This window comes from Lolium rigidum, chromosome 6 (assembly GCF_022539505.1).
Source record: "Lolium rigidum isolate FL_2022 chromosome 6, APGP_CSIRO_Lrig_0.1, whole genome shotgun sequence".
Classification (NCBI taxonomy): domain Eukaryota; kingdom Viridiplantae; phylum Streptophyta; class Magnoliopsida; order Poales; family Poaceae; genus Lolium; species Lolium rigidum.
Genome location: NC_061513.1, coordinates 58246773 through 58272713, shown reverse-complemented (window position 1 = coordinate 58272713; position 25941 = coordinate 58246773). Strand labels below are relative to the sequence as shown.

The 25941-nt window shown below is 45.7% G+C and overlaps 2 protein-coding genes and 1 pseudogene across 2 annotated transcripts; all 3 read left to right on the top strand.

The window, feature by feature from the left end:
* The first annotated feature begins 1343 nt into the window (after window positions 1–1343).
* Window positions 1344–9021, top strand: LOC124662652. Its single transcript, XM_047200459.1, has 12 exons — window positions 1344–1569; window positions 1761–1949; window positions 2039–2158; window positions 2255–2409; window positions 3507–3833; window positions 3933–4069; window positions 4269–4386; window positions 4473–4565; window positions 4667–4744; window positions 4835–4922; window positions 6880–6942; window positions 8828–9021. Exons 1-12 carry the CDS (start codon window positions 1344–1346, stop codon window positions 8917–8919), a joined length of 1686 nt encoding a protein of 561 aa, XP_047056415.1. The 3' UTR covers window positions 8920–9021.
* An 11497-nt stretch (window positions 9022–20518) lies between these two features.
* On the top strand, window positions 20519–21557 carry LOC124667593 (annotated as a pseudogene).
* Window positions 21558–24605: 3048 nt separating this feature from the next.
* On the top strand, window positions 24606–25691 carry LOC124659862 (BTB/POZ and MATH domain-containing protein 1-like). Its single transcript, XM_047197684.1, has one exon. It carries the CDS (start codon window positions 24606–24608, stop codon window positions 25689–25691), a length of 1086 nt encoding a protein of 361 aa, XP_047053640.1.
* The last annotated feature ends 250 nt before the right edge of the window (window positions 25692–25941 follow it).

Genomic DNA, 25941 nt, shown 5'->3' with positions numbered 1-25941 from the left:
CCACTCGAAGTCGTCGTCGTCGTCCTGCTGCTCCGCCTCCTCCTCCTCCTCCTCCTCCATTTGCGCCTCCAGTTGCGCTGCCAACGCATCCGCCCGCGCCCCCAGGCCGCTCTGTTGCCGCCTCCCGCTTCTGACGCTCCTCCGCCGCCTGCTGCTGCTAACGCTCCACCGCCTCCCGCCGCCGACGCTCGATCGCCTCCCGCCATTCACGGTACTGGAGCTCCCGCTCCATGCGCTGGCGCTGCCGCTCCGCAGAGCACCGCTCGGCCATCTCCTCCGTCCGGCGCCGCCGCGCCTCTTCCGCCGTGGCAGCGTCGAACGCCGCAATGGTGTCCGCCAGCGCCGCCTCCTTCCACGCCGCGTTCTCCTCAGCTTTGGGGTCTCCCGCTGCTGATGCTCCCGCCGCCGCCTCCCGCTGCTGACACTCCCGCTGCTCGATTGCCTCCCGCCGATGCCGCCGCTCTGCACGCCAACGCTCCGCCCAGTGCCGCCGCGACTCTTCCTCCACGGCGGCGTCAATGTCGAACTGCGGTGCTTCCGGTGGTGGAGGTGGTGGTGGAGACGGCGGTGGAGGGAACTGGCCGGCGCCAGGCGGTTCATCATTGCGGAGTGGCGTTCGAGCGACGAGGGCTGTGCTTGCGGCGGAGAAAGGGATGTCGGCGGCTGTGGTGGCTGCCATGGAATGCAGAGCTACCTGATGATGGGCCATGGTCCATCAAATTGCGGCGTGCTGTATGCCGACTAGGTCGGGGGTTCTGTATGCCGACCTGGTCAACACGGACCAGGCGCCGCACACCCCCTAGGTGGGTTGTTGGCCGGCCAAACATTCCTCCACCTTTTATTTTACTTTATTTTTTTTGCCTTTTCGTTTTGTTCTATTTTTCTTTTTACATTTTTCAAAAGCTGATTCTTTTTAGATCTGATTTTTTAAATCCGGAATTTTAAATTTTAGTTTTTTCTGAAATCTAAATAATTTCAAAATTTTAACATTTTTTGAACTTGAACATTTTTTGAGATTGAACATTTTTCCATTTTTTCGAAATTTGATCTTTTTTCGAATTTGAATATTTTTCGAATATGAACATTTTTCAACTAAAAACAATTTTAAATTCGAATATTTTTCAAATTTGAACACTTTTCCAATTTAAACATTTTTCAGATTTGAACATATTTTAATTTAAACTATTTTTTGAATCTGAAAATTTTCGAATTTACCAACACACGACTCGTCGTCGCCCTCTGTTACTCGGTTCTCCTCCTCCGGCGCCGCTCCCCTCAGCCCCCAAACCGCAAACCCTAGTCCAGCTGAAAAGATGGGCAGAGGACATCGCCGGCAGGCGGCAATGAGGAGAGGCCCCTTGACAGAAGAGGAGGAGGCGGGGACGCACTCCCGAGCGCCGGGGGCGGCAAAGAAGAGAGACTCCTTGCCAGAGGCGGCAGAGAAGAGAGACTCCTTGCCAGAGCCAGAGGCGGATGCGTCATCTGGGACCGATACGGAGAGCGAGGCAACGAAGATGGATGTCTATCGGGCTGCCCAACTTGCCCGTCCAGAGATGAGAGGAGTTGGAGGTAATTTTTGCCCTCCCCGACCTATTTTTTCGCCGGGGGAGAAGATGGATGTCTATCGGCCTGCCCAACTTGCCCGTCCAGAGATGAGAGGAGTTGGAGGCAATTTTTTACGTCCCCTCCAACAACCTATTTTCCTCATAGATTGTTGCATACTGGATGTTAACTTGTTCTTGGTGCACGATTTTCTTTAGATGACCCGGACGATTCCGTGACACAAACACATGGATCGAGATCGACCGAGGCAGTTGAGGAGGATGACTTCACACCGAAATCTCCAATCAGCATGCCCTACATCCCCGACGAGCTAAATGATCCGACTGCTTATCCAGCGATATTCGCCTCCTTCAAGGAGGCCCAAGTTAAATACACAGCGAAATTAAGTAAACCCCTACCCCAATCCCTCTACTCTTCTCAGGTTTGCAACCTCCCATTGTGCGTGCTTACTTAGTTATTTGTTCGTTCTCTCTAGGTCGTCGGCTCCGTCTCTTGCCCAACTTGGCACATTCATGCCATCTTCCGATCGCTGAATCTGCCAAAGAGGGGGTGCTTCATGCTGCTAAATCTATCATCAGGCTCTCATCTTCTGTTGGTGCGTATGTTGTGGCGTGCTGCTTGCTGAGTAATATTTGCAGATGGGGAGCTAGCGGCTGACCAATTGGTGTGGTTTTCTGATCAATATTTGCAGACGGGAAGCCACTGGCCAACTGCTGTGGTTTGTTGATTAAATGGGACCCGGAGAGCAAGACAGGGACTGTTTTGACGACCGCACACCTGATTCGCTCAAAGCATCCCACGGAAAACCACTGGGAAGGCAGAGACGAGTACAATATTAAAGCTAACGTGAGTTTCTGTCATAACACTCACTTGTCCATTTGTTTCCTTCTTTTAATCAGCCGCTCATAGCAGTACTGTAAACTGATTAATTAATCAACCCTGGTACTGAATAAGGTGATCTATTCAGCGCAACTTCTTGTTTTGGATTGTTGAAATTCATTCTTTAAGTAGTCTTTGAACCATAGGTCATTTCACCTTGCCCCCCAACTTGGGAGGATGGCTGAGGAGACAGATAAAATAATAAGTTGTACTATAGTCTTTGAACCATAGGTCATTTCACCTTGCCCCCCAACATGTGACTGATTTCTTCTTTCGTCTTGCATTACACCGAGGTACTTAACAAATCCAAATGGAAAGTGTAATAGTTCTGAATCACATGTTTCCCAGTGCATTACACCCACGTCATTAGTTGTAGTCAATGTATAGAAGTTAAAGCCCCAATATTTTTGTGTATTTATTGTGAGTTGATGCCCTCTAACTGCTTGTTGTTATGCTTATGACAACTGAAGCTATTTTTTCCCAATATAGTTATTTACTCGATTTAGCTGCTTGTTGCATCTTGCATGTGAACGGGAATTGTAAGAAAAGCTGTATGTCCATTCCGCTGAAGTAACTACTTGTTGCTGCTTTGATATGCTGCTTGTTGCATCTTGGTCTGAGAAAGCACAAGCTGTGTTCGATTTTCGGTCTGAGAGAGATCTAGACCTCGGTTCTGACTTCACTTTTTCCCTTCGAAGGAGTGTGATTCTGTTTCATTCTTGGTCAAGTGATGCAGGTTAAAATGAATTTTGCTTCTGGCCATTCGGTCCCCATCCACATTGTATTGGCCCAAGTCAGGTTATGTCTGGAGTTCTTGTCCAAATAGAATAGCTTTTATCTAATAATCCTACTTAGACGTGAGGTCATAGCTGCATTTATATAAATACGCGTATACGCCCTGTAAAATTAGTGAGCGAGAAAGAAGTAAAACATGGAAACAACACACGTTATGTCAGTCTTCTTGCGTGCAGGAAGTGTGTGTTAGCTACTAAATATTTTTCATGCCTCGTTTGCTAAACTCAAATGGTAGTGTAGTGTCATAATATTTGCAGCTGCCATTTCAGGTTATTGTTCACTTGCTGGATGGCACCACTGCAGATGGCCACTACCTCTACCACCAGGAGCATTATGATCTTGCCTTTTTTAAGGTTAGAGTGGATGCACCGGATTTGCCCTCTTTCAGTGGCAGTGTGCATTGTGGTCAAGACGTTTTCAGGCTTGGAAGAGATGACCATATGAATTTAAGGATAACCCGCGGTAGGGTGGAACATCAGAATCCAAGAAGTAATCAGAGGCATCACTACATGTACTTTTTCCATCAAAAAGAAGATTCTCTTTCCCATCCAAAAAATGACTGTTACCTTCCCGATAAAAAAAATGACGATTATCTGGTACGTAGTGCTACTTTCTTCTAACTCTATGGGTTGCAATTCAATGCTGATATTTTGTTGTTTTGAGTTGTAACTAGTAAAATATTTGTCATGTTGTAGTGTGATGACGATGGATGGTCCATCATTGATTTGGATGGGAAGATCGTTGGACTGGTTAACAAGCACCTTAGGCTTAAGAAGTCTTTGATACCTTCTTGTATCTTGGATAAATGCGTGGATTTGTGGTGTGAGTTTCGGTACGTTTTCACCCTAGTGCTGTTAAAGCTAATGCAGTTTTTTTTCTGCTTCTCATTTGGGTTGATAAACACAATTGACTTGATTAATGATTGTTCCCATGGATGTCCTGTACATTTCCACCTTGGTTAAGGATTCTTCTGTATACCATCTTTATATGTTTTGTTTTTTGTGTTATAATAATGATTATGTTTGGTAAAGGTGCATCCCTCGGCTCCATCTAGGGATGAAATTTTCTTCCATCAAGCTTCTTGATCCAACACATATTGACAAGATGTGGCGCATGTATAAAATTAAGGACGGCCTTATTGTTCAAGAGGTATGCAGTTGTTCACTGTTATTTAGTATTGCTAGAACTGTTCCTGATATGCATATAATGGAGTAATCATGGTAATTGAACATTAGGTGTCAAAAGAATCGCATGCTGAGAAACTTGGAATCTGTCTCGGTGATATTATTGAACGTTTTAATGGAGAATCCATATCTACTACAGTTGAGGTAGGTGCATAGTGTATATAAATGAGTTTCAAATAAAATGAAATGAGAGTATATATTAATGTTACACATTATGCACTTAACTTTTGTATTCTTTTTTTCAGTTGGAAAACATGTTGCTGGGCAGATGCAGGGATCATTTAGATCAAGGGAATCGCTTGAATGAGAAAATAAATGTTTCAGTAAGTTACTTTTAAGTTTTAAGTTTTACCCATGATTTGCTTGATTAATGTCGATCATAGCACTAATGAATAATATTGTTAACTTTACAGATTCAAGTATTTCACACGGAGGAACGTCTCCGAAGAAACATAAATTTGATTGTAGATGTATCAGAGGGTGGAGAGGTCGTTAAAAGAAGTAAACATCTCCCCTTTTAACATTGTATAGTCAATTCTTATTGTGAATCTGAAGTTATCACATTTACTGCTTCTGTAGTATGTTTTAAATGAAACTTGAAGGTTATATCCATTATGCAGTGGACTCGTCAATTATATTCATGCAGGGACTGCATACTGTATTTCCGCTGTTCATTTAGTAGTGGATCATTCAGACTAGTAAAAGCATGTTCAGTTCGATTCCATGTCGAGAGTACAAGCAAGCATCACATACTATGCTGTCACCGTTTATTTGGATGACCATTAATTCAGACTAGAACAGGGACTCTCAATTCTTTCTCTGTCTGAAGTGTAAGCATACATTACATAGCATATTCCCCTTTCCCAGCATCAGCTCATTATCTCAAGGTCCAAATCTGAGAAAACTTATACTCCGTAGGTTATTTTCCACATGATCTGAGTTTTTATCTGTGTCAGCTTCATTTGGTATATAGATATACATGTTGAATGGAGGCAAAATTGGTTGCATATGTATTTTAGATGGATTATTGAAACCTGATCATGTCACTAGAAGAGTAACAATTGATTGCTGTGTATATGCTCTTTTGATGCACAAAACATTGCCGGTCAAATTAACTCACAATACATACTATTTCCTACTGAATCTCTGAAACTCAAATACTTATTATGAAAACGATGTAGTGACCTCTAATTATTTTAATATATTTTCTCTAATTTGGTTTCCAATTGAACAAATAACATATGAGGGGCTATATTTAAATAGAGTAGATTCCAATTTACTTATTTAGCAGCAATTCATCTTGCTTCCCTAGTTAGTGACAGTTGTGTCAAAATTTACCCCCTTTAAACATGCGTCGTGTTCTGTTAGGTAGGGGAACGGCCGGGCTATGTGTTGTGCCGCAATGCAGGTATCTCGGCAACACACAGGGCCAGTACTTGTTAGATTATAATCCAAGCTTCTGGCATCCAAGTTCTATGAGCTTTGTTGCTACTAAAATATCATGTGCTAGTTTAATAGGTTGAGTCCGTCTTGGAGATGGACTTCAAGTATTTGGCTTACTTAGCCGAAGTCTTATTATTATGCATGGCCTGGCTATGTGTGTTAGTGTGTATGTATACATATGCCATGCGATTGGAGTTATTGAATAAAACGATCAAGGCATGATATGTGTTTTGGCAATCAATCTGCAACGTCTTGTATCTCGTACGTGCTAGCTAGTAGAATCAGTCTACTTCGTACATGAGCTATCCCCCAACTTTGGCATTATGATTGAGTGATAGATAATTGGCAAAGATTCTGTGATGATTGAAAATTGGATCTACATTGTTGCAAGAGGATTGGCCAAACATTATTTGGTGCTATGTATATTATTGTGGTTTAAGAGCTGAGTTTGATGTGATAATCGATAAGATTTGTCGAGTTAATCTAATAAGCTGGTAATTTTGTACCTAAATTTGGGCTCATTTTCTATTATTAATCGCTAAAAACTATTGGATAAACTTGATATTGATACCATCATCACTTGTTTATGCATATGCATGCACGCACTCAAGGTCTAGTCCTCTCTTACTCCAAATTTTGATGATGCTGCAAAATTCTTAATGAGATGACATGGGCCTCCTCTCCTGTTGATGAAGTTTTTCTATTTTCATATTATATCTAGGATTGTAAAAATATTTTTTGTAAAACAATATTGATCTAAATAATCATTTTCCATGTACTTATGTGTTCATTGTAATATTTCATTGGCTAAATTGATTAATGTTTAGATTTTTATAGTACGGGGCCTCAATTTTTTTGCCACCCCCTAGCTCTAACTTTCTTTTGTGACTCGTGTCTACTTTATTTTATTAGATTATAGATGGGGCTGGCGTTTCACTTTGTTCTTCTCAAACGTGCACATAAGTAAAGTAATACTGTAGCATTCATCTTCATAGAGATGTTTTTATTTGTGTAGGGACATACCCCATCACTGCTATAGAAGGGACGTCTTCAGGGCAATCTAGCCAAAATGTGGCAGGTAAGTAAACGTAAACCTGCACGTGCAATGCACACATCTACTAATATATAGAAAAATGTAGTACATTACAAACACTGAAATTCAAATTGTTGGATGTTATGAAACAACATGGCTCTTGTGTCCAGTCACAAAAATAAATTTGACATGTTTCCGTAATTTATTCTCTAGCTATTTCTTCGAACATACATTTTCATTGAGTTGCCTTGGCCATACAGATGATCCTTTGCTACCAAGGCCAAAACGTACTTGGGAGAGTTATTGTAAAACGGTACTCCTGTACAAAACTAAATGTTTGCCCCTTCCATCAGTCTCTAGTCAGATCTATTTTTTCCTTAACCTGCAAAAGAAAAGATTTATTTTTCTTAATATAACTGATGCTAGTGATGTCTCATGTAACAATTTTTGAAAGGAATAATGTAAGTCCGAACACATCTCACCTTTTATTGAACCATTGCACATAGAAGCACAGATGTGCCAGCAGCAAAAGTTTTGCACATTGACATAGCCTTAATGTCATATGAAGTAACATGAGAGAAAAAAAATATAATATGCACACAAACATGCCAAAATCATTCTAAATTTGCACTATCTGAACTGAAACTCACAAGCATCAAAATGAAACGGACCATACCACATTGTTTTAGCATTGTCAAGCAATCATGATCAGTATAAACATGCATTCCACCACTTCAGCAAGAAAAAATAGAAATCAGAAAACATTATGTAGTATACCCCTGGCCCCGAGGCTAGGCCTCTCTTGAACAACTCATAGTAAACCTCGATGGTTATCTTCCTCACTTTGCTGTTCACGTTGCAAGTCATAGAATGCCCCTCACTTGGACACATGTCCAGAACCATCAAATAAATACATGCTGCATTTCAGTCAGCTCGGCCGTGGCATCCCCGACATGGTTTTGAAGGCGTTAAAGCGTCTTAGAGCGGTTTGGGGGCACTCTAACGCCTAAGCGCCTAAAGCGGTCGATTTTCCAAGGCATCGCCACCACACCGGCCCTGTTCATACAGGAAACCCCAAAGGATGCCATTTTGCCAATTCTCGCACCACCTCACAGCTGGCCCACATGGACCCATCAACTATGTGCCACAGTACCTGCTTGGGCTGTTAGCAGTAGATGAAAAAGATTAACCGAGTTGTGTGACTTTGGGCGGGATTTCTTGAGTCGATTGGGGTCTGAGGAAACAGGGTTTAGATTTGGGGCAGGACGTCTGCGGGGAGTCTGCTATGGTAGACCATTTATTCTGAGCCATTTGAATGTTGTGATATAGGCTCTTGGTTTTTATTAGGTGGATTAGATCCAACCACACACCATGTGCTGTAGTGAAGGAAAAACATCCCAAAGACACTTTTGATACCCCATGAATGAAATGCAATCAAGAGGCTCTTCTGCATTCCACCATTGTCTACTTCGCAATCCACCACTATCTAGATTTGCTATAATCTTCAGGCTGATGTATTACCCAATGTTTCAAATGGACTTGTGAAGTGGAGAGCTGTATCCTACATGTGAGCTTTGTTGCTTAATCCTTGATATTTTCAGGAGTCTAGATTGTACAATGAATGACCACCTAAATAAGTACTTGTATATTGCGTAGGAGTTTGAATCTGTATCTTCTACATTTTCTCCTTAGATCACATTTCCTTCTGCGTTTAACGCAAATGGAATGATGTCCTCATGTTCCTTAGTCAAATCGATAAACTATTTCCGTGTTCTTGGTGTTTTATGCCCAGTTTCTGCATACAAATTAAAGTTGCACACATTTGGACGCATGTTCAACTTCACCTTGTTGATTTTTAAGTTTTGTTATAATATGAGAACCCTGTTTCGTACCGACAGTTTGACTCCTGTTTCTTGGCAATGACGGCCAGGGTCCCAAGATAGGCGAAGGGCGTTGGGTACTTCTGAAAGTGAGTCCAACAAAATTGATTTGAGAACTGAGACCGAGGTGATTCAGCTGTGATGCCCTCTCGGGAGTATCGTCAGCATCTCAGAAGTGAACCAATAATGTTATGTTGCCACAGTTTGTTAGTTTAGCCGTGCCTAATCACATTCCATTGTAGATGCCATGTAATTGATGAGCAACTTCATTTGTACGGTTTAAGTCTATTTGATACGGTGGTTGCTCTTATGAAACCAATCTATTTTCCTGTGATGTTTTTCCCCTTTTTAAGGCAGAGAGATGTTTCTGCTTGCTTTCAGATAAAGGTAGTGCAAGAGCATTAAGGATAAATAGCCCACGTATACAAACAGTCAGATTCGAACGCACAGGTTGCAGAGAAAATGCAACTTGAAAATAAAACCTTGCTCTAGTACTGTCTCTCTACTCCCTAGTGCTCTTCAGCCTTGCAAGGCAACTGTACTTCTGGATAAGATGCCGCAAGATTCACTGTCTGGATAGTACTTCTGGGAGCTATTCCATGCAACGGTGCTTGCAAACAGACACATGCAGGTGCAGCCCAGTTCGGTTCGCAGTGCCAGTTACGCCATAGTGTGAAAGTGTGAGACACGCTCTGTTTATGTGTTCTAGATTTAGCGATATATGTAATCTACTTGGTATTCATGAGGTTTTAACACAAGTGTGCAGCTTGAAGAGTGAAGGAGGTGCGATTCTTGAAATGTTGTTGCGTGATAGCATGTGATGAAACGTTGTTGCGTTAAGGTACAGACAATGGAAGTATGAGACACGCTCTGTTCATTTATGTGTCCTAGAGTTAGTGATGTATGGAAGCTCCTTGGCATTCATGAGGTTTTAGCACAAGTGTGCGGCTTGGAGAGTGAAGGAGGTGCGATCCTTGAAATGTTGTTGCGTGACAGCACGTGATGAAACATTGTTGCGTGAAGGAGTGCCAGTTATGTCGTACAGACTGCGAAAGTGTGAGACACGTTCTATTCATTCATGTGTCCTATAGTTAGCGATGTATGGAAACTCCTTGGTATTCATAAGGTTTTAGCACAAGTGTGCAGCTTGGAGAGTGAAGGAGGTGCGATCCTTGAAACGTTGCTGCGTGATGGCACATCGAAAGCACCGTTGCTTCCTGTTGCGATCCTTGAAACGTTGTTGCGTGATGGCACATTGAAAGCACCGCTGCTTCCTCGGGTTAACATGAACGATCTGATTGCAACTGCAACTTGGTATATTTGGTGGGAGCGTAGTCAAGCTACGCACGGCGAGACAGTTCAGGCTCATGCGAGGACGACACAAGCAATCTCTACCGTGGCACTTAACTACTCGCCGGCAAAGAAGAGTAATGGGTGAATTACTAGGCGCATATGGAACAAAACTGAGGGAGGACTACGTGAAGCTCAATGTTGATGCTGGTTATAGGGCTGATGCAGGTTCAGGAACTACATGAGCTATCCTTCAAGATCGTCGAGGCTTCTTTCTTGCAGCTAGTTGCAGCGGCATTCCCTTTGCCACCGACGCAGCTACGAATGAGGCCAGAGAACTACGCGATGGACTTCTCCTGGTAGGCCAAATCGGGTGCAACAGGTTAGAAGTGAATTCAGATTGCATGGAGGTGATCGACGTGTTGACAAACGACGGGAACTCACTTGGCCCGACCGCTGCTATCTATGAAGAATGTAATTTTCTTAGTCGCAATGTTACTGAATTTGTATTTTATCATTGCCCTAGGGAAGCCAATATGGCACACATGTTTTAGCTAGTCATTTCAGATGGTTTCAAATCGATTATCTCAATTGAGGAACCACCTGATTATTTTGGTTATGTATTAGCGGATGATGTAACTGTGTTTCCATATTAATAGAATCTGCCATCATGGCTTTCCCTAAAAGAAAAAGATGCATCACCATGGCTTAAGCGATAGCATACCCTCCCAACACACGACCTAGCTCATGCATGTGCGGATTCCACAATGTAGCAACCCAAGTGGAAAACAACCGGAAGATGCTGCACAATATGGATTCTCAAAACACATAATAAGTGAGGTAATGAAATTAATCAGTGACATGGAAAGAGAAAGAATAGATGGCAATAGTTTTGGTCGACATGAGCTATGATGTCGACGCGTGCCCACTTGATGACGGCTATTAGCAACACCAAAAGATCTTGATACGTTGGAACTCCAAGTGCAGAGTGTTGTATCAACAGAATATTTTTCCTACAAGGGTGACTCGAGGGTTTATATCGAACTTTCGGGGAACTGGACAAAGAGTATACTCTTTTCCCTTCTTTTAGCAATCCTGCAAGTAAAATAAATACCTTGTGTCCCCAACTCCACCGTGTGGTTGTCAAGCACAAGGTTTCGCATAAGTAAATAAACACAAGTAGAAATAAAGTAAATAAAACTAAACCAGATAAAATAACAAAGTAAAAAATGTAAAGAGGCTGATTGTTTTTGGTGTTTTGGATGAAAATAAGAAAAGTGAATATTTTTGTACTTTCGGATTAAAATAGTGCAACAAATAGAGAACAAGGTAAAATTAATATAAATGTGTTTCTTATGATAAAAACTGGACCGGGGTTCATGGGTTCACTTGACTATTTTCTCTTTAAGTTGTGGTGGACAAATAATAATTCATCAATGAGATATGAAGGTGCAAATAATATTATATGTAAGATCAGAATTAATATTGGCATCACGTACTAACATAGAGATGATGCAACACATCTCTCTTATGCTCCAACAAGAAAGAAACTTCATCAATCTTATATTAAAAATTAACAAAGCATAGCCATCAGTATTTTGACATGAAGTTTGAATATCAAATATGCTACCTTGAACAAATAAGATCATAACTACTGTCACGTGACGAACATAGCACATGCATTCACTTTATCCCTAGTGAGGAAGCAAAAGAAAAGGCAAAGCTATAATAGATCTTGAACATATTGTCACTATCCAATCACTAAAACCATGCTACTCCATCTAATACACACATCACGCCACACACACTCTTGCATAGACGTTGAATCAGAACAAATACTTAAGAATGGGTACATAATATGCATCTATCAATACATCTTACACATAATATGATCAGATCTCATAGCACAATATCATAGAATAAGGATCCACCTCATAGGTATTATAAATATGGCCATAATCATGTTATGCAGCTCATATGGCACTAAGAACTATGAAGAACATGATAGAAACCCGTAGTCCAGAGGTGGACTACTCTCCCTAGATCATGGTGATGATGATGCAGACGTTCGAGAAGGTGGAGATCCCTCCGACGGTGATCCCGGTGGAGTTTTCCCCTCCAATCTTCTCGGCAACAGCCTTCGTTTTCGTGTTTATGTGTTTGTGTGGCTGTTGACTGCCAAAACCCACCGGCGGGCAGCGGCCTTATCAACACCGTAGAGCCGGGAAGAGCCTAGAGCTGCGGCTGGCTGAGACCCCTCCGAGCGACGGCCCGCAATGCTCTTCTGGTCACACGCGGCGCTGCGGGGTGCAAGGGCGTGCCACCTGACCTATACCTGGTCGTGGAAGGTGATGGGGATGCCTCGCTTAGTTTCCTGCAGGGCATACATGTAAACATTAAATACGAGCCTCGATCGGCTCTCAGGTTATCCCGTGAATCGGCTCAAAGAGCCGATCCACCCATGATTCGTACGGGGCGCACGAATACTTGGTGGTCCTGCTTGATCAAGATAGAGCTAATGAGATCTACGACGATTTAGGGTTTTCACCGCATAATCGGATCATCCTACTCCAGGTTGGGCCTCGCGGCCACGCACGGTGCTCGTAAGCCGATCCTAAACAAGGCCAAAAAACCAACATGAAGTTGATCCTCGGAACATCCCGTTTAGGACTTGCGAACGCCACCCTACGTGCCACTCGGATCCTCCCCCTTTGTAAGGCCTAACTATTGCGAGATATTAAACTAATCCTTGTAGAACAAGGAGCAATCGTAACGGATCAGATCTACTAAATAATGATCAAGCGGGTGCCGCCCCACACCTAAGATAGGCGTGAGGGCGGCTAGATATGCAAGGGTTGCACTACGTAAGCATGCTTAAACGAAGAACAATGCTAACCCTAACACATCTAATGATAACTACGTTGCTCGCCATCAAAAGCGCTTCGATACGAGCAACGCATGAACAACGTGGGGCTTGTGCTGCCTAGATCGCAAGATGCGATCTAGGCGCATGTCGCTTACCCGATAGAAACCCTCGAGACGAAGGAGTTGGCGATGCGCCGAGATTGGTTTGTTTTGGGGTTGAACGTGAGTTGTTGTTTATTCCAAAAACCCTAGGTACATATTTATAGTCCAAATGGACTTTCTAATGTGGGCGTGCACTAAACCGTGCACGAGATAAACTCTAACTTCTAAATCGATACACAATCTATTATACTAAGATACACGGGCTAACTAGCCCAAAATCTCCGTGCAAGGCCGCTTCATAGATCTTCCATATGTAATCTTCCAAGCCCATCTTGATCGCGGCCCACCTCCCTGATTTAGCCAAAATCTGGTGATAACACATGCCCCCTGGTTTTGGTAATGATAATTTCAAAACCACTCTGTTTTTTCCCTCGTAGGGGTCGTGTCACGGCAGAGCCGGAACCGTCGCAAGCATGCCTCATCATGACGACTTGCCTTCCCAACTTCTCTCGCACGATTTGACGAGTTTTGGCACCATGTCCTCGAGAACCGCTCGGAAATTAAAAACCCCCACCTCCTTTTACTTAGTCGCATCGAACAGCTTCTCCTCTTTACCCCTTCCGCAGTAGCACTCCAAAAACCCTCCCCTCGCAACCATGTCCTCTTCCTCTTCCTCTTCTTCTTCGTCGGATCTTTCCCACGTGTCCTCTCCCATCCGAGAGTCGACGCCCTCGTGGGGTACGCAAGCGGCGTACGACATCCTCGCCCCAACGAAGTGGGATAAAGAGGACCATGACTCCTCCGTCAGGTCCGAGGATGACAAATCCCACACCGACGGGGAGAGCGACCTCCGCTTCCTTGCCGACGAGGAAGTGGTGGAGGAGAGCGAAGACGACCGCCTCTCCGGGCGGACTTCACCACCTCCGAGGAGGTGAAGGAGGAGGAAGAGGAGGAGGAGGATGAAGACAGCTCCTCCGACGAGCCGCCGGCCAAACGCCGCCACCTCTGGCCCGGGAACTTCAGCAACGTCGACAGTGACGACGCTGACGAAGAGGATGAAGACGACGAGGGTCATGTCGGCGGCCGCTGGAGCAGTGATGACGAGCCGGCAGGGAGCAGCGCCGGCGCAGCGGGCGACGACGGCGACGAGGGCAACAGCGGCCCCTAGATAGGGTCTTAGCATAGGGCTAGCAGTAGCAGACGGGGCAATGTATCCCCCTGGTATTCCCTTTTGAGAGCAATCAGCTCTTCTATGTAAGAAATCTGGCTTATCAATGAAGAAATTCCCCAACTCAATTTTGCCGATTCCCTTTATGATAATTTAGCCGATTGCCCTTCGTTCTGATTCTGCCGATTGTCAAACTGGACAATGCCCAATAAGCCGATGGCATCGCATCGGTCTCTCACGATAGATTTCGAGATAGATCCACCCAGACCCAAACTCCTCGCCAAACAAGGCCAAGCCTTAATCGCGCAAATCCGCAGATCTCTCAAGATGGCATGTTGAACTTAGCGGCAAAACTCCTGAAATAATGTCAGGTCTCTTTTAAACTATCCCCTCCGAATTCTGCTCGCTCAGCTCCGGCAGCTTCCTTCTACAATCACCGTCTTTTGAACGAGCCGTCACGAAGAGTGAGCCCACTTCGACGTAGTCGGTTAAACCTCGAGGGCGAGCTGCCCCCGAGTCTCGGCCAAGGCGAGGATAAAGAATGGATCATCACCGTTGAGATTTCGGGGCGGGCTCAACCTTGTCCAAGAGAGCTATCCTGCAGGGCCACCAGCCGATCACCTCCCTTCCGTCGAGGGTCCATACGGCCGATCCAGAGCAGGCTTATGATAATTTTGCAACACAAGCACCATTCTTCAGGTAACTTGTGGTGCAGAGTTTAGCCGATTCCAACGAAATCGGCTCTCCGGAGCAGAGAACCTTCAAGGTGAGCTGCCCCCCGGGCCTTAGTCGGGTGAGAATAGCAGCGAGCTGATCACGTCGATCATCCTTGGTTTCCAACTCGCAACGCCGTATCAGCCGATTCAACAAAATCGGCTCTTTAAAGTGAGGGAATTTCAGGGCGAGCCGCCCTCCCCCGAGCTTCTTCAGTCCGAAACCTTGCGCCTTGCTGATCAGATCAGCTCATCATCTTTGGCAGGCTGAAGCAACTTCCGGTGAGAACGTCTTTACATTTCTGACGCCCTCCAGATTCTGGGCGCAATATCTCTTGGAGGGAACTAGCCCCCTGCTCTTAAGTCGATGTCTGTGCATCGGCTATGCTTGAAAATTTTCGAATTTTTTCGGCCGACTTGTGTATCGGCCCCCATATTCCAATACCCATCAACAGAAGATGAGATGCTTCCGTTGCATATCCTCGTATTTTATCTACCTGGGTGCCCCCCGAGCCGATTCTGTCAAGAGAATTGATGGTATCGGCTCTGTTGGATAACATGTTGAACCCGGAGCAGAATGGTGGGTGAGGATATTCACGGCCGATTATTGGAATCGGCCTCCACGTTGTTTGCTCGGTGAAGGTTTTGTAATGCTCCTTCATAGACCCTTGGGGCCGATCACAAGGATCAGCCTCGCCAACTTGCACATCGCTTGGCTTCAACTACATGGTCAGGCCAGTGGATAAAACTAGCTTAACCCTTCCCTTTGTCACATCGATGCGCTCGCAGTCGTCCAATTTGATGCCTGAGAGGGGTTCTTGGCCTGCTCGCTTCCCATGCGTTCATGCCGCCCGTTGAAACTTCAGCCGAGTCGTCGGCTTGGACGACCTCTACCTCATCACCATCCCACTGTATTATGCATTGGTGCATCGTGGAGGGAATGCAGCAGTTGGCGTGGATCCAATCTCTTCCCGGCAAAAACAGCATAACCGCTCGTGCTATCAACGATAAAGAACGCCGTAGGGATGGTTTTTCTTCCTACGGTCAGATCCACGTTCGGAACTCCTTGTGCCTCGGACGCTTGGCCGTTGAAGTCGCTCAACGTTACGTTGGTCTTGATTAGATCCGAACTCGAGCGTCCCGGCCCGACGTAGCATAGAGTACGGCATGATGTTAATCGCCGCTCCGGTGTCCACCAGCATCCTGTTTACTGTGCCTCCCATCGATATACCCTCGTAAGTACGGTGGCCTTCAGATGCCCGTAGCTCCTGTCTCGTGGCTTCTCAAAGATAACCGGCCGTGGGCCGCGATCAAGTTGTGCCACGGATGTCTCATCTAATCCCGGAGCACCGAACTCCGAAGGGAGGATAAACACCATATTTGTGCCGGCCGATGTTTCATCATCGGCTTTTCTCTGTTCGGGGCGCCACTCTTTTCTTTGTGGCTGACCTTCCTCGTCCAGGGTTCGCAGAATTTTGGCGGCCAGATCAGGCCGTGCCTTCCTTAGCGTGCGCAGGTATAATCTTTCGGTTTCTTCCAACCCACGCAGACGCTGGACTCTTTGCTTCTGGGAACGGCTGAGCCCATCAGGGCACCATCTGGGCTGATGATATTTGTATTCTTCACCACCGTCCTCTAGCTCCTCAAGATCTTCCATCTGAGGGGACTCAAGCACGCTTGTTCCGATGCGGGAAAGGCCCTAGCCGGCTGAACACGGACACGTTAGCGGCACCCTTCTTCCTTTGTTTGCATTCGGGCAGTCCTCGATTGTTGGCAATCGGCTCATCCCCGAGTCCCAGCAATGTTTGAAGAACGGGCAGTCCCAGTGCTTATCCATGTCACTCTGCCCCTTGGCCTCCCTTCGGCGCGACGATCGTACCCATTGTTGCTTCTGCCATGTTGGCGGTGCCTTCCGATCTCGGCATCAGACCGGAAATTCCTTTCATCGTCCGCGTCGTAGTGCCGACGTCGGTCGTGGTGTTGCTCGTATTTGTTGAGAGGGTGCTTGGAGCGTGGGCGCTGATACCGCATGCTTCTTATTCCCTCCCTTGCCAGGTACCGCCTGTCTTCACCTCGGGGTTGGTCGCGCGGATCGGCTCCCTCTTCATCCTTGCCACGGGAGTGGCTGCTTTCTGTTTCCTCTTTGTCATGGCGGCTTGCAGATCCTGCCATATTGACACCAAAGGAAAACTTTGGTTGATCCATGGGGTGGCTGAGATCCACCGTGTCGACACCGGGCCCCGGACGTGGGTTTCTACCGAGCTTGATATCGTGCGGCCGGGTCTTCTCAGCGGAGCCGATGAGTTCGGTCCCAAGGGTTGCCTTGATCCCGTCATATTTCCTTCTGAGCTCCTTGGGCAGATCCCCATGCTTCAGAGACCTGGTGCGCTCCTCCGATGGGGTGGAGAGATCTATCCCATCGAGTGCGCCTTCGGGCGTGGAACCCCTCCCCCTGACGCCATGGGAGTGGGTTCGGTGGGAAGAGCCGAAGAGTTCGGCTTCAAGGATGGCTTTGATCTCATCGCACGTGACTGGCGTGCCGCCCGCCATCTCAGATGTAGATGGCGATGTGGTTGGTGTTGACGTTGGTCCCACCGGGCGTGCCAGAATGTGTTGACTGCCAAAACCCACCGGCGGGCAGCGGCCTTGTCAACACCGTAGAGCCGGGAAGAGCCTAGAGCTGCGGCTGGCTGAGACCCCTCCGAGCGACGGCCCGCAATGCTCTTCTGGTCACACGCGGCGTTGCGAAGTGCAAGGGCGTGCCACCCGACCTATACCTGGTCGGGAAGGTGATGGGGATGCCTCGCTTAGTTTCTGCAGGGCATACATGTAAACATTAAATACGAGCCTCGATCGGCTCTCAGGTTATCCCGTGAATCGGCTCAAAGAGCCGATCCACCCATGATTCGTACGGGGCGCACGAATACTTGGTGGTCCTGCTTGATCAAGATAGAGCTAATGAGATCTACGACGATTTAGGGTTTTCACCGCATAATCGGATCATCCTACTCCGAGGTTGGGCCTCGCGGCCACGCACGGTGCTCGTAAGACGATCCTAAACAAGGCCAAAAACCAACATGAAGTTGATCCTCGGAACATCCCGTTTAGGACTTGCGAACGCCACCCTACGTGCCACTGGATCCTCCCCCCTTTGTAAGGCCTAACTATTGCGGATATTAAACTAATCCTTGTAGAACAAGGAGCAATCGTAACGGATCAGATCTACTAAATAATGATCAAGCGGGGTGCCGCCCCACACCTAAGATAGGCGTGAGGGCGGCTAGATATGCAAGGGTTGCACTACGTAAGCATGCTTAAACGAAGAACAATGCTAACCCTAACACATCTAATGATAACTACGTTGCTCGCCATCAAAAGCGCTTCGATACGAGCAACGCATGAACAACGTGGGGCTTGTGCTGCCTAGATCGCAAGATGCGATCTAGGCAGCATGTCGCTACCGATAGAAACCCTCGAGACGAAGGAGTTGGCGATGCGCCGAGATTGGTTTGTTTTGGGGTTGAACGTGAGTTGTTGTTTATTCCAAAAACCCTAGGTACATATTTATAGTCCAGCGGACTTTCTAATGTGGGCGTGCACTAAACCGTGCACGAGATAAACTCTAACTTCTAAATCGATACACAATCTATTATACTAAGATACACGGGCTAACTAGCCCAAAATCTCCGTGCAAGGCCGCTTCATAGATCTTCCATATGTAATCTTCCAAGCCCATCTTGATCGCGGCCCACCTCCTGATTTAGCCAAAATCTGGTGATAACAGTGGCACTCCACTCCCGAGAACTCTTTGGGACCATATATATATAGTGATTTTAGGGCAAAATACGTCGGTGGGCGAAAGAATCAGGGAAAATGGACGATCGACGACTGAAAGAGCCTAGGTGGCGCGCCCTCCCTTGCTGGGCGTGCCACCTGGCCTGTTTCGTCCCTCAGGCTTCTCCAGGTGTGCTTCCAGGGCCCAGGGTGCTTCTCCCGATGAAAAATGATGCTCCAAAAATCTCATGTCAATATTACTCCGTGTAGGTCTCTGAAAGTGAAAAATACGCAAAACAGATAAATCAAATAAAGGGGATCATTGGTAAATCCCCATAAATCAATGTGAAATATGGTATTATCATCATGTATGTTGCAAATATGTGGGAATTCAATATGATCAAGGACAACGTTCATGTATGCATTTTACATGCATCAACATCCCCAAGCTTAACCTATGCTCGTCCCTAGCATGAAGGTGATAAAACTAACATGAACTTTGTAGTTTATTATATATAGCTAAATAATCATGCAAAGTATCACAAGGTTAAATCAATAAAGAATGACAATAAGTAATATGAACTCATCAAGTGCTTACATTCTACATAGTATGCATAAAAGTAAATAGCATTATAAGAAACATGAATCATAAGTAATATGAATCATAAAGCATGCTTAGAAGAATCCTATAGAATTGTTAGAAGAGTTTTCTAACAATTCTAGGCGCGCGCCGGCCGGACACTACAGAGCAGGAGAGAAGGAGCGGAGGGGACCACGGGGAACGCAAGCTCACCACGATCACGAAAAGCTTGGCGGCGAGGCCGGAGGTGGCCGGAGTCGGCGACGAGGAGCGGTGGCCGGCGGCGCACATGTCGGTCGATTCGGCCGATTCCGGGCGCCTCGGCTTGCGCTGCTAGACGGAGGAGGACGAGGGCGACACGGTGAAGCTTCAGGGATGCTCGGCTGGGAGCGGGCAGGCGCGACGGTGGCGACGACGAGATGGTCGGGGCTAGGGTTAGGGCCGCGCTCGCAGAGAGGAGGAAAGGGAAGAAGGAGAGTCGAAGCTAGGGTTCTCCTGTGGCGGCGCGATGGCTTTATAGGGGGCGGGGTGGCGGCACGCATCGCAGCGGCAGGGCGGAGGATCGGGTGGCCGGAGCAGCACCACCAAGCTGCTTCTAGCTGGAGGAAGAAGAAAAGGAAAAAAATGCGAAAAACCCCTGCCCTTTTGGAATTTCGCTGAAAAATAAAAAACATGAGGTATTTTGGGAATTCTAGGGTATTTTAACCAATTTTTTAGGGGCTATTTGCACCAAATTTTGAATAGAGCAAAGCTACAAAATTGGCAACATTATTTCATAACTTTTTAGTGCAAAATTTTCTCAAGTTCAATGCAAATGCATGCAATGCACATGAACAACTAGCATTTATTTTATTTAACAAAGTTGGGATGTTACACAAACGAACGAAGTTAGGATCTACTGTAAAATGAGAAGGGCTTACTGACATGAAAGGGGAAACCACGGGGTGTTTTCTGCAATGTGTAAGGAGGTGCATAAATCTTAAGCACAAATGGATGGCCAGGATAAGCTCGGAACACCCACATATATGTAGAGATGCATTTTCGGGGGTTGCCTGCACTTTCGTTCGTGTATATATATGCACACAACGGGATGTGTATTAACTATCGAGGGAACAAAATAAGAAACATGATATCTAAGCCCAATTCTGATCGCGCTCGTGAACTTCAGCGATCGAGTTTCCCCAACTTTGAAACATCATCAACGGTAGACGAGCGGCAGTACTCGATCACGAATTCACCCTCATCTGCCATGGCATTCGCCGGCGTGTCTATCGTCGGCGATGGTGAGGTTGTCGGATATGCCATCAACGTCTCCAGGGCCAGTGGGTATCACCTGCAAGTGGTAAACCGCTACTTGCATTCCAAAGCCACTACACCTAATGGAAAGAGAATCCACTTATCCACTCTCTCTCTATCATAGTCGGAGGCCATCTTTGGTGTATCCTACTATCCTAATGGTACCAAAGAGTGTCCCGACTTGTATCTCTCTATCTCCGCCTTGTTAATGAAAATATTGCAGAGGCCTTGAAGGTGCAGTACGAATTTAGTTTCGTTGACCAGCTTGAGAAACAAAATTCCATCCATCTTGGGGTTTCAAGAATTTTATGAAAAGCAAAGTCCTTCAGAAATCAAAGCATCTAAATAATGATGGTTTCACCATCCGATGTGACCTTGCCGTTGCCACCACCATGGACCTCTTCATTAAGGTACCGAGTTTTTGTCTGCAACAACAAATCAGCGATCTCCTGCAGTCCAAGGAGGGAACCGACGTGACAACCAAGGTTGACGATGACATGTTTGCTGCACAGAGGTGCGTCCTTGCAGCTCGGTCTGCAGTCTTCAAGGTAGAGCTATTTGGCCCAATGAAGGAGGGCACGATAGCAAGTGTCATCCACGTAGAAGACATGGAAGCAATAGTGTTTAAGGGCTTGATAAGCTTTATTACACTGATTCACTACCCAAAATGGAGAATGACATGGTAGGGGAAGGAGAAGGGTCAGGAAGCACAGTGGCTGCGACATTTGCTTGCAGCAGCGGACAGATACGATCTTCAAAGGCTGAAAGTACTATGTGAAGAAAAATTATGTGAACACATCGACGTGAGCTCAGCGAGGGATATTTTTACTCTAGTTGAGCGGTACAAATGTTGTGGATTGAAGGAGGTCTGCCTTGAGTTCATCAGAACTCCTGCTAATTTGAAAGAGATAACGGCGGGTGACGGCTTGGACGACATATTTAGAACCAGCCCCTCTGTTCTAAAGGAGCTTATCAGGAAGTTCGCTTCATAAAATCGATACAAATGGTTAGCTCCTGTTATCTAAAATCCATGATTTAGGGTTGCAGTCTTAGTCCTTGTCATCATTCACTGTACCTTCATGTTGTCTTCTAGGCATTTTTTTTTTTTGACACAAAGTCTTCTAGGCATCTAATTCCTAGATTTCTTCTTCGATATATATAGCCGATGCACGTCATGTATAAATCAGTTAGGACTTGAGCCATCTTTTTTTTCCTAATTTCTTGCCGGCGGCAGATCAGGTGGCAAAAAAATCATGGTATTTCTTAGGGAATATGTCCCTGCTCCATTTGCCTATATATATGTGTGCCTTGTCCCTACTCCCTATTCATACATTTGTGTGCCCTCACGTCGTCCAACTCCACGAAGATGAGCACAACAATGGGACACACTTCAGGGACATGGTTTCTCACTCCCCCTCTTGTTCTGAGCATAAGTGATTCTCAATTCACACTGCCACCAACATTGTTTCGTGTTTTTGAGACACACTACCTACAGATCCTTTAGAACTTGTCATTGTATGCACCGCTGTCCGTAGACTTGTCTAGAGGAAGGAATCGACCCCAATGGCCCTCCATCACGGACATCGATCATGACCATCTTGTTTCTCTCCGGTGAAGTTCTTCTGCTGCATCGGTCTACAGCTCCAGGCCGTCCATGTCATCACGCCCATCTTCCTTAGATCCATGACGCTCCCATGAAGCCATTGATGCTTCCCCAAGAAACCATGTGTCTTCATCCATGTTGTCGCACTAAGGCCTCCCTGGCCTTCCTGGCGACCTAATTGTGCTCTTGGTCCCAACGCCCTTCCTCCCTTGCTCTCCCTCAATCTTTATTAGAGGCGACCTAGCTCCATCGGAGGTGCCGACGAAGACGGTGGAAGATCGGGAGTTTCCCCAGAGGAGGTGAGCATGGGTGCCTGCCAAGCCGCAGGCGCATGTGCATGTGCAGAAACAACTTCTCGCTGAGGGCGGCGACAACATCCCCATGTCTGCAGCTCCGAAGGCATCGATGCTAATGGCATCCCTATGTTATTTGTCTCGCTGGTGTGGTGACGACTAACGAGGATGAGACATGCCATAAAAATAGAATTAGTATTTCAGAGGGTTGTTTTTGCAAAATACTTCCTATGTGGCAAGAGCCAACACGCCGACTATGCATGTCAGAGCCGGATAGGACCCGCGGTGAACTACTTATATTCTTTTAGGACCTAGATATGCATTTTGCTACATTTAGGACCCAATTGACACCGCCTAAATTCTTTTAGGACCTGTGGTGCGCTTTACTCTTTGAAATAACATAAATTCAAATCATAGAATTATTACTTATGTGAATTACAGTAATTCGTTTTACTTCTTTACTTTGAGTAATACAAGATTTCTTAGAGAGAGCTCAATTAGTCGATTAGCTTACCCCGCATTGAAAAAGTATGCCGTCGTCGTCTCCTTAGGTCATCGAGCATCGTTATTCACCTCCCTCATGGTAGACAATGAAGACCAATCGCCGTAGAGGCCTCACATGAGAGGCATCAAAGCGGCATATCCCTTTGTGCCCCCAAATTATTCAAAATTTTCTAACAACCCGTTTGGCGCACCGGGGCTTTGGCTATGCACATCAAGCGCCCTAGTGCCGGAGTCTGACACATCTTATCCAATTGTCATGCACAATCAATTCACTACCCTCGGTATTGTTGGGGACATCAAGATACTTTTTGTTTTATTTACATGTTGCTTTATATAATTGAGATTCACTACCTTCGCGTTATGTTCAATAAAACCCTTCGTCGCCACTAGAGGGAAAAGTTGGCGCATACTACATATGTCCATGTTGGGAGGGCCCAACAAGGATTAACTCAGCAATGCTCGTGTGCTCTCATGCTTTCCATACCCTACACCTCTTCATGTTTATTGGCATTACCCTAAACTTAGCTTTTTATCTTCTTTATTTTGCAGTTCTTACGATAAGTTGCATACTCATGCAATTTTGAACTTGTCACGTTCATGTTTCTTTTTTCTGATGAAAATGCGGTCGGAGCTGCTTTTTCATTGAATGTATTTTTTCTTCGTCACGTTCAAGTTGCAGGGTTGTTTTCACAATTCTTTCAAATGTTTTGCTTCTACGCACATCTGTAGTCTGTTGCCTCAATCAAAATAAACATTTTAAGTTGGATGCGCAGCAGGCGGGTTACCAAACCATCTGTAAAGGGCTGGGCCTAGCTTGTTTGCGTACTGGTTTAGGACTTCAGGTTGGGCCAAAGTGGTACTTTTTTTTTGAGGTATGGGCCAAAGTGGTACTTAATTGAGAGCGATAAAATCAGAGTCCTGGTCGTGTGTCCAAGTGTTTTGTACGCACTACATACATAGGGCGAGCCGGCCATGCATTAGGGTAGACTTTCCCAAAAAAGTAGTATTAGGGTACACCAGTTTATTTGAGATTTGACGTGTAACCAGAAAATTGCCAGGATATTGCGGCGGCCAATTGTGCTTGTCGCCCGACGATAACTCGTCGAATCTGTTTCCAATTTTCCACGCGCTGGAATTGCAGGAATCGATCGACCGTAGTAGCCGCGTGAGCTCAACCGCGCACATCCAACGCTAGCAGGGTTCCCGTGTGTTCTTACGTTGAATCTGCAGTTGTCAGGTAAACTTGTCACTGAATTTATTCGTGTGTTCCGCTGATTGCTAGCCGGGAGTTCCTCTTGCCGCTGATGTGAGAAGACATTCCTGTAATCTCTGCTGTTTTCAACGCTAAGGGAGAGAATCTATAGATACTACTGTTGGTTGATTGCTGTTAACACGTGAGGATAACTCTGCTGAGATTACCAACTGTTACTGGGTAGTCAGAAGGATTTTTTTTATTGAAAGATACCTGCTGTTGAAGACTCTACAAGCCTCAACTAAGCAGTTCTTGTGGAAGTTAAATTCGTTATTAGCATCTTTACCGTGAAATATTGGGCGGCCTTATCAATCCTTGCGAATTCATTCCGAGCGCGAGTGCCACATTCTCCATCATCAGATTCAGTTAAGTGTTGCTCATCTGGCATATGTCATTTGCTGGCGTGTCTATCGTCGGCAAGTGCATGGGGAGCGCCGGCCATGCCATCAACGTCGCATCAGCCAGTGGCTACCACCTCCTTGTGGTTAACGGATACTCGTATACCAAAGCAGTTACACCTAATGGCACGGCGTTCTACTCTCTCGGTTTCATGGTGGGAGGCCATCGTTGGCGCATCAAGTACTATCCTAAGGGCGACAACTGGGCTAGTGCCGACTCGTTATCTCTCTTTTTGCAGCTTGATGATCAAGATGTTACAGGACCCCTGAAGGTGCGCTACATATTTAGTTTTGTCGACGAGCTTGAGAAGCAAGATTCAGCATATGTTAATGCAGCCCCTCCAGGCATGTTCTCCAGCAATGCTCCATCTTGGGGTTACACGTTTTTCATGAAAAACAACGTCCTTGAGAAATCAAATCATCTAAAGGACGATTGTTTCACCATCCGATGTGACCTCGCCATTGTCACCACTGTTGATATTGCAATTAAGGTACCACCCCCTAGCTTACAACAGCATATCAGCGACCTCCTACAGTCCAATGAGGGAACTGACGTGACATTCAAAGTTGACAATGAGACGTTTGTTGCCCATCGGTGCGTGCTTGCAGCTCGATCTGCAGTCTTCAAGGCTGAGCTCTTTGGCCCCATGAAGGAGGGCACAGTATCAAGCGTCATAGATGTGGAAGAGATGGAAGCAAGTGTGTTTAGGGCCTTGCTTTTCTTTGTTTACACAGACTCACTGCCAGATATAGAGATAGCTATGCTAGAAGAAGAGGAAGAAGCCCAAGAAGCATTGTGGCTCCAACATTTGCTTGCAGCCGCAGATAGATACGATCTTCAAAGGCTGAAAGCACTATGTGAAAAAAAGTTGTGTGAAAACATAAGCGTGAGCTCAGTGACGAATATTTTTACTCTAGCTGATCGGCATAACTGTTGTGGATTGAAGGAGGCATGCCTCGAGTTTGTCAAGACTCCTGCTAATTTGAAAGAGATTACAGAGGCTGACGGCTTGGACGACATAATCAGAACATGCCCCTCTCTTGTAAAGGAGCTCATTGCCAAGTTTGCTTCCTAAAATCGAAAAAACGGTCCGTATTTCCTGTACTACCTGAAGATAGTACTCTGAAATCCATGTTCTACGTTGCAGTGTTGTTTTATTGCTACTGTTCGATGTACTATTTTCATGCTTACTTGGATGCATCGTGTACATCTTTACTTGGATGCATCGTGTACATCTTTCCTTGATTTATGATACAGTATAATGTTTGCACTGTCTTTACTCATCAGATAAGACATGAGCCTTCTTTTTGCTTGTGTCAGGTGTC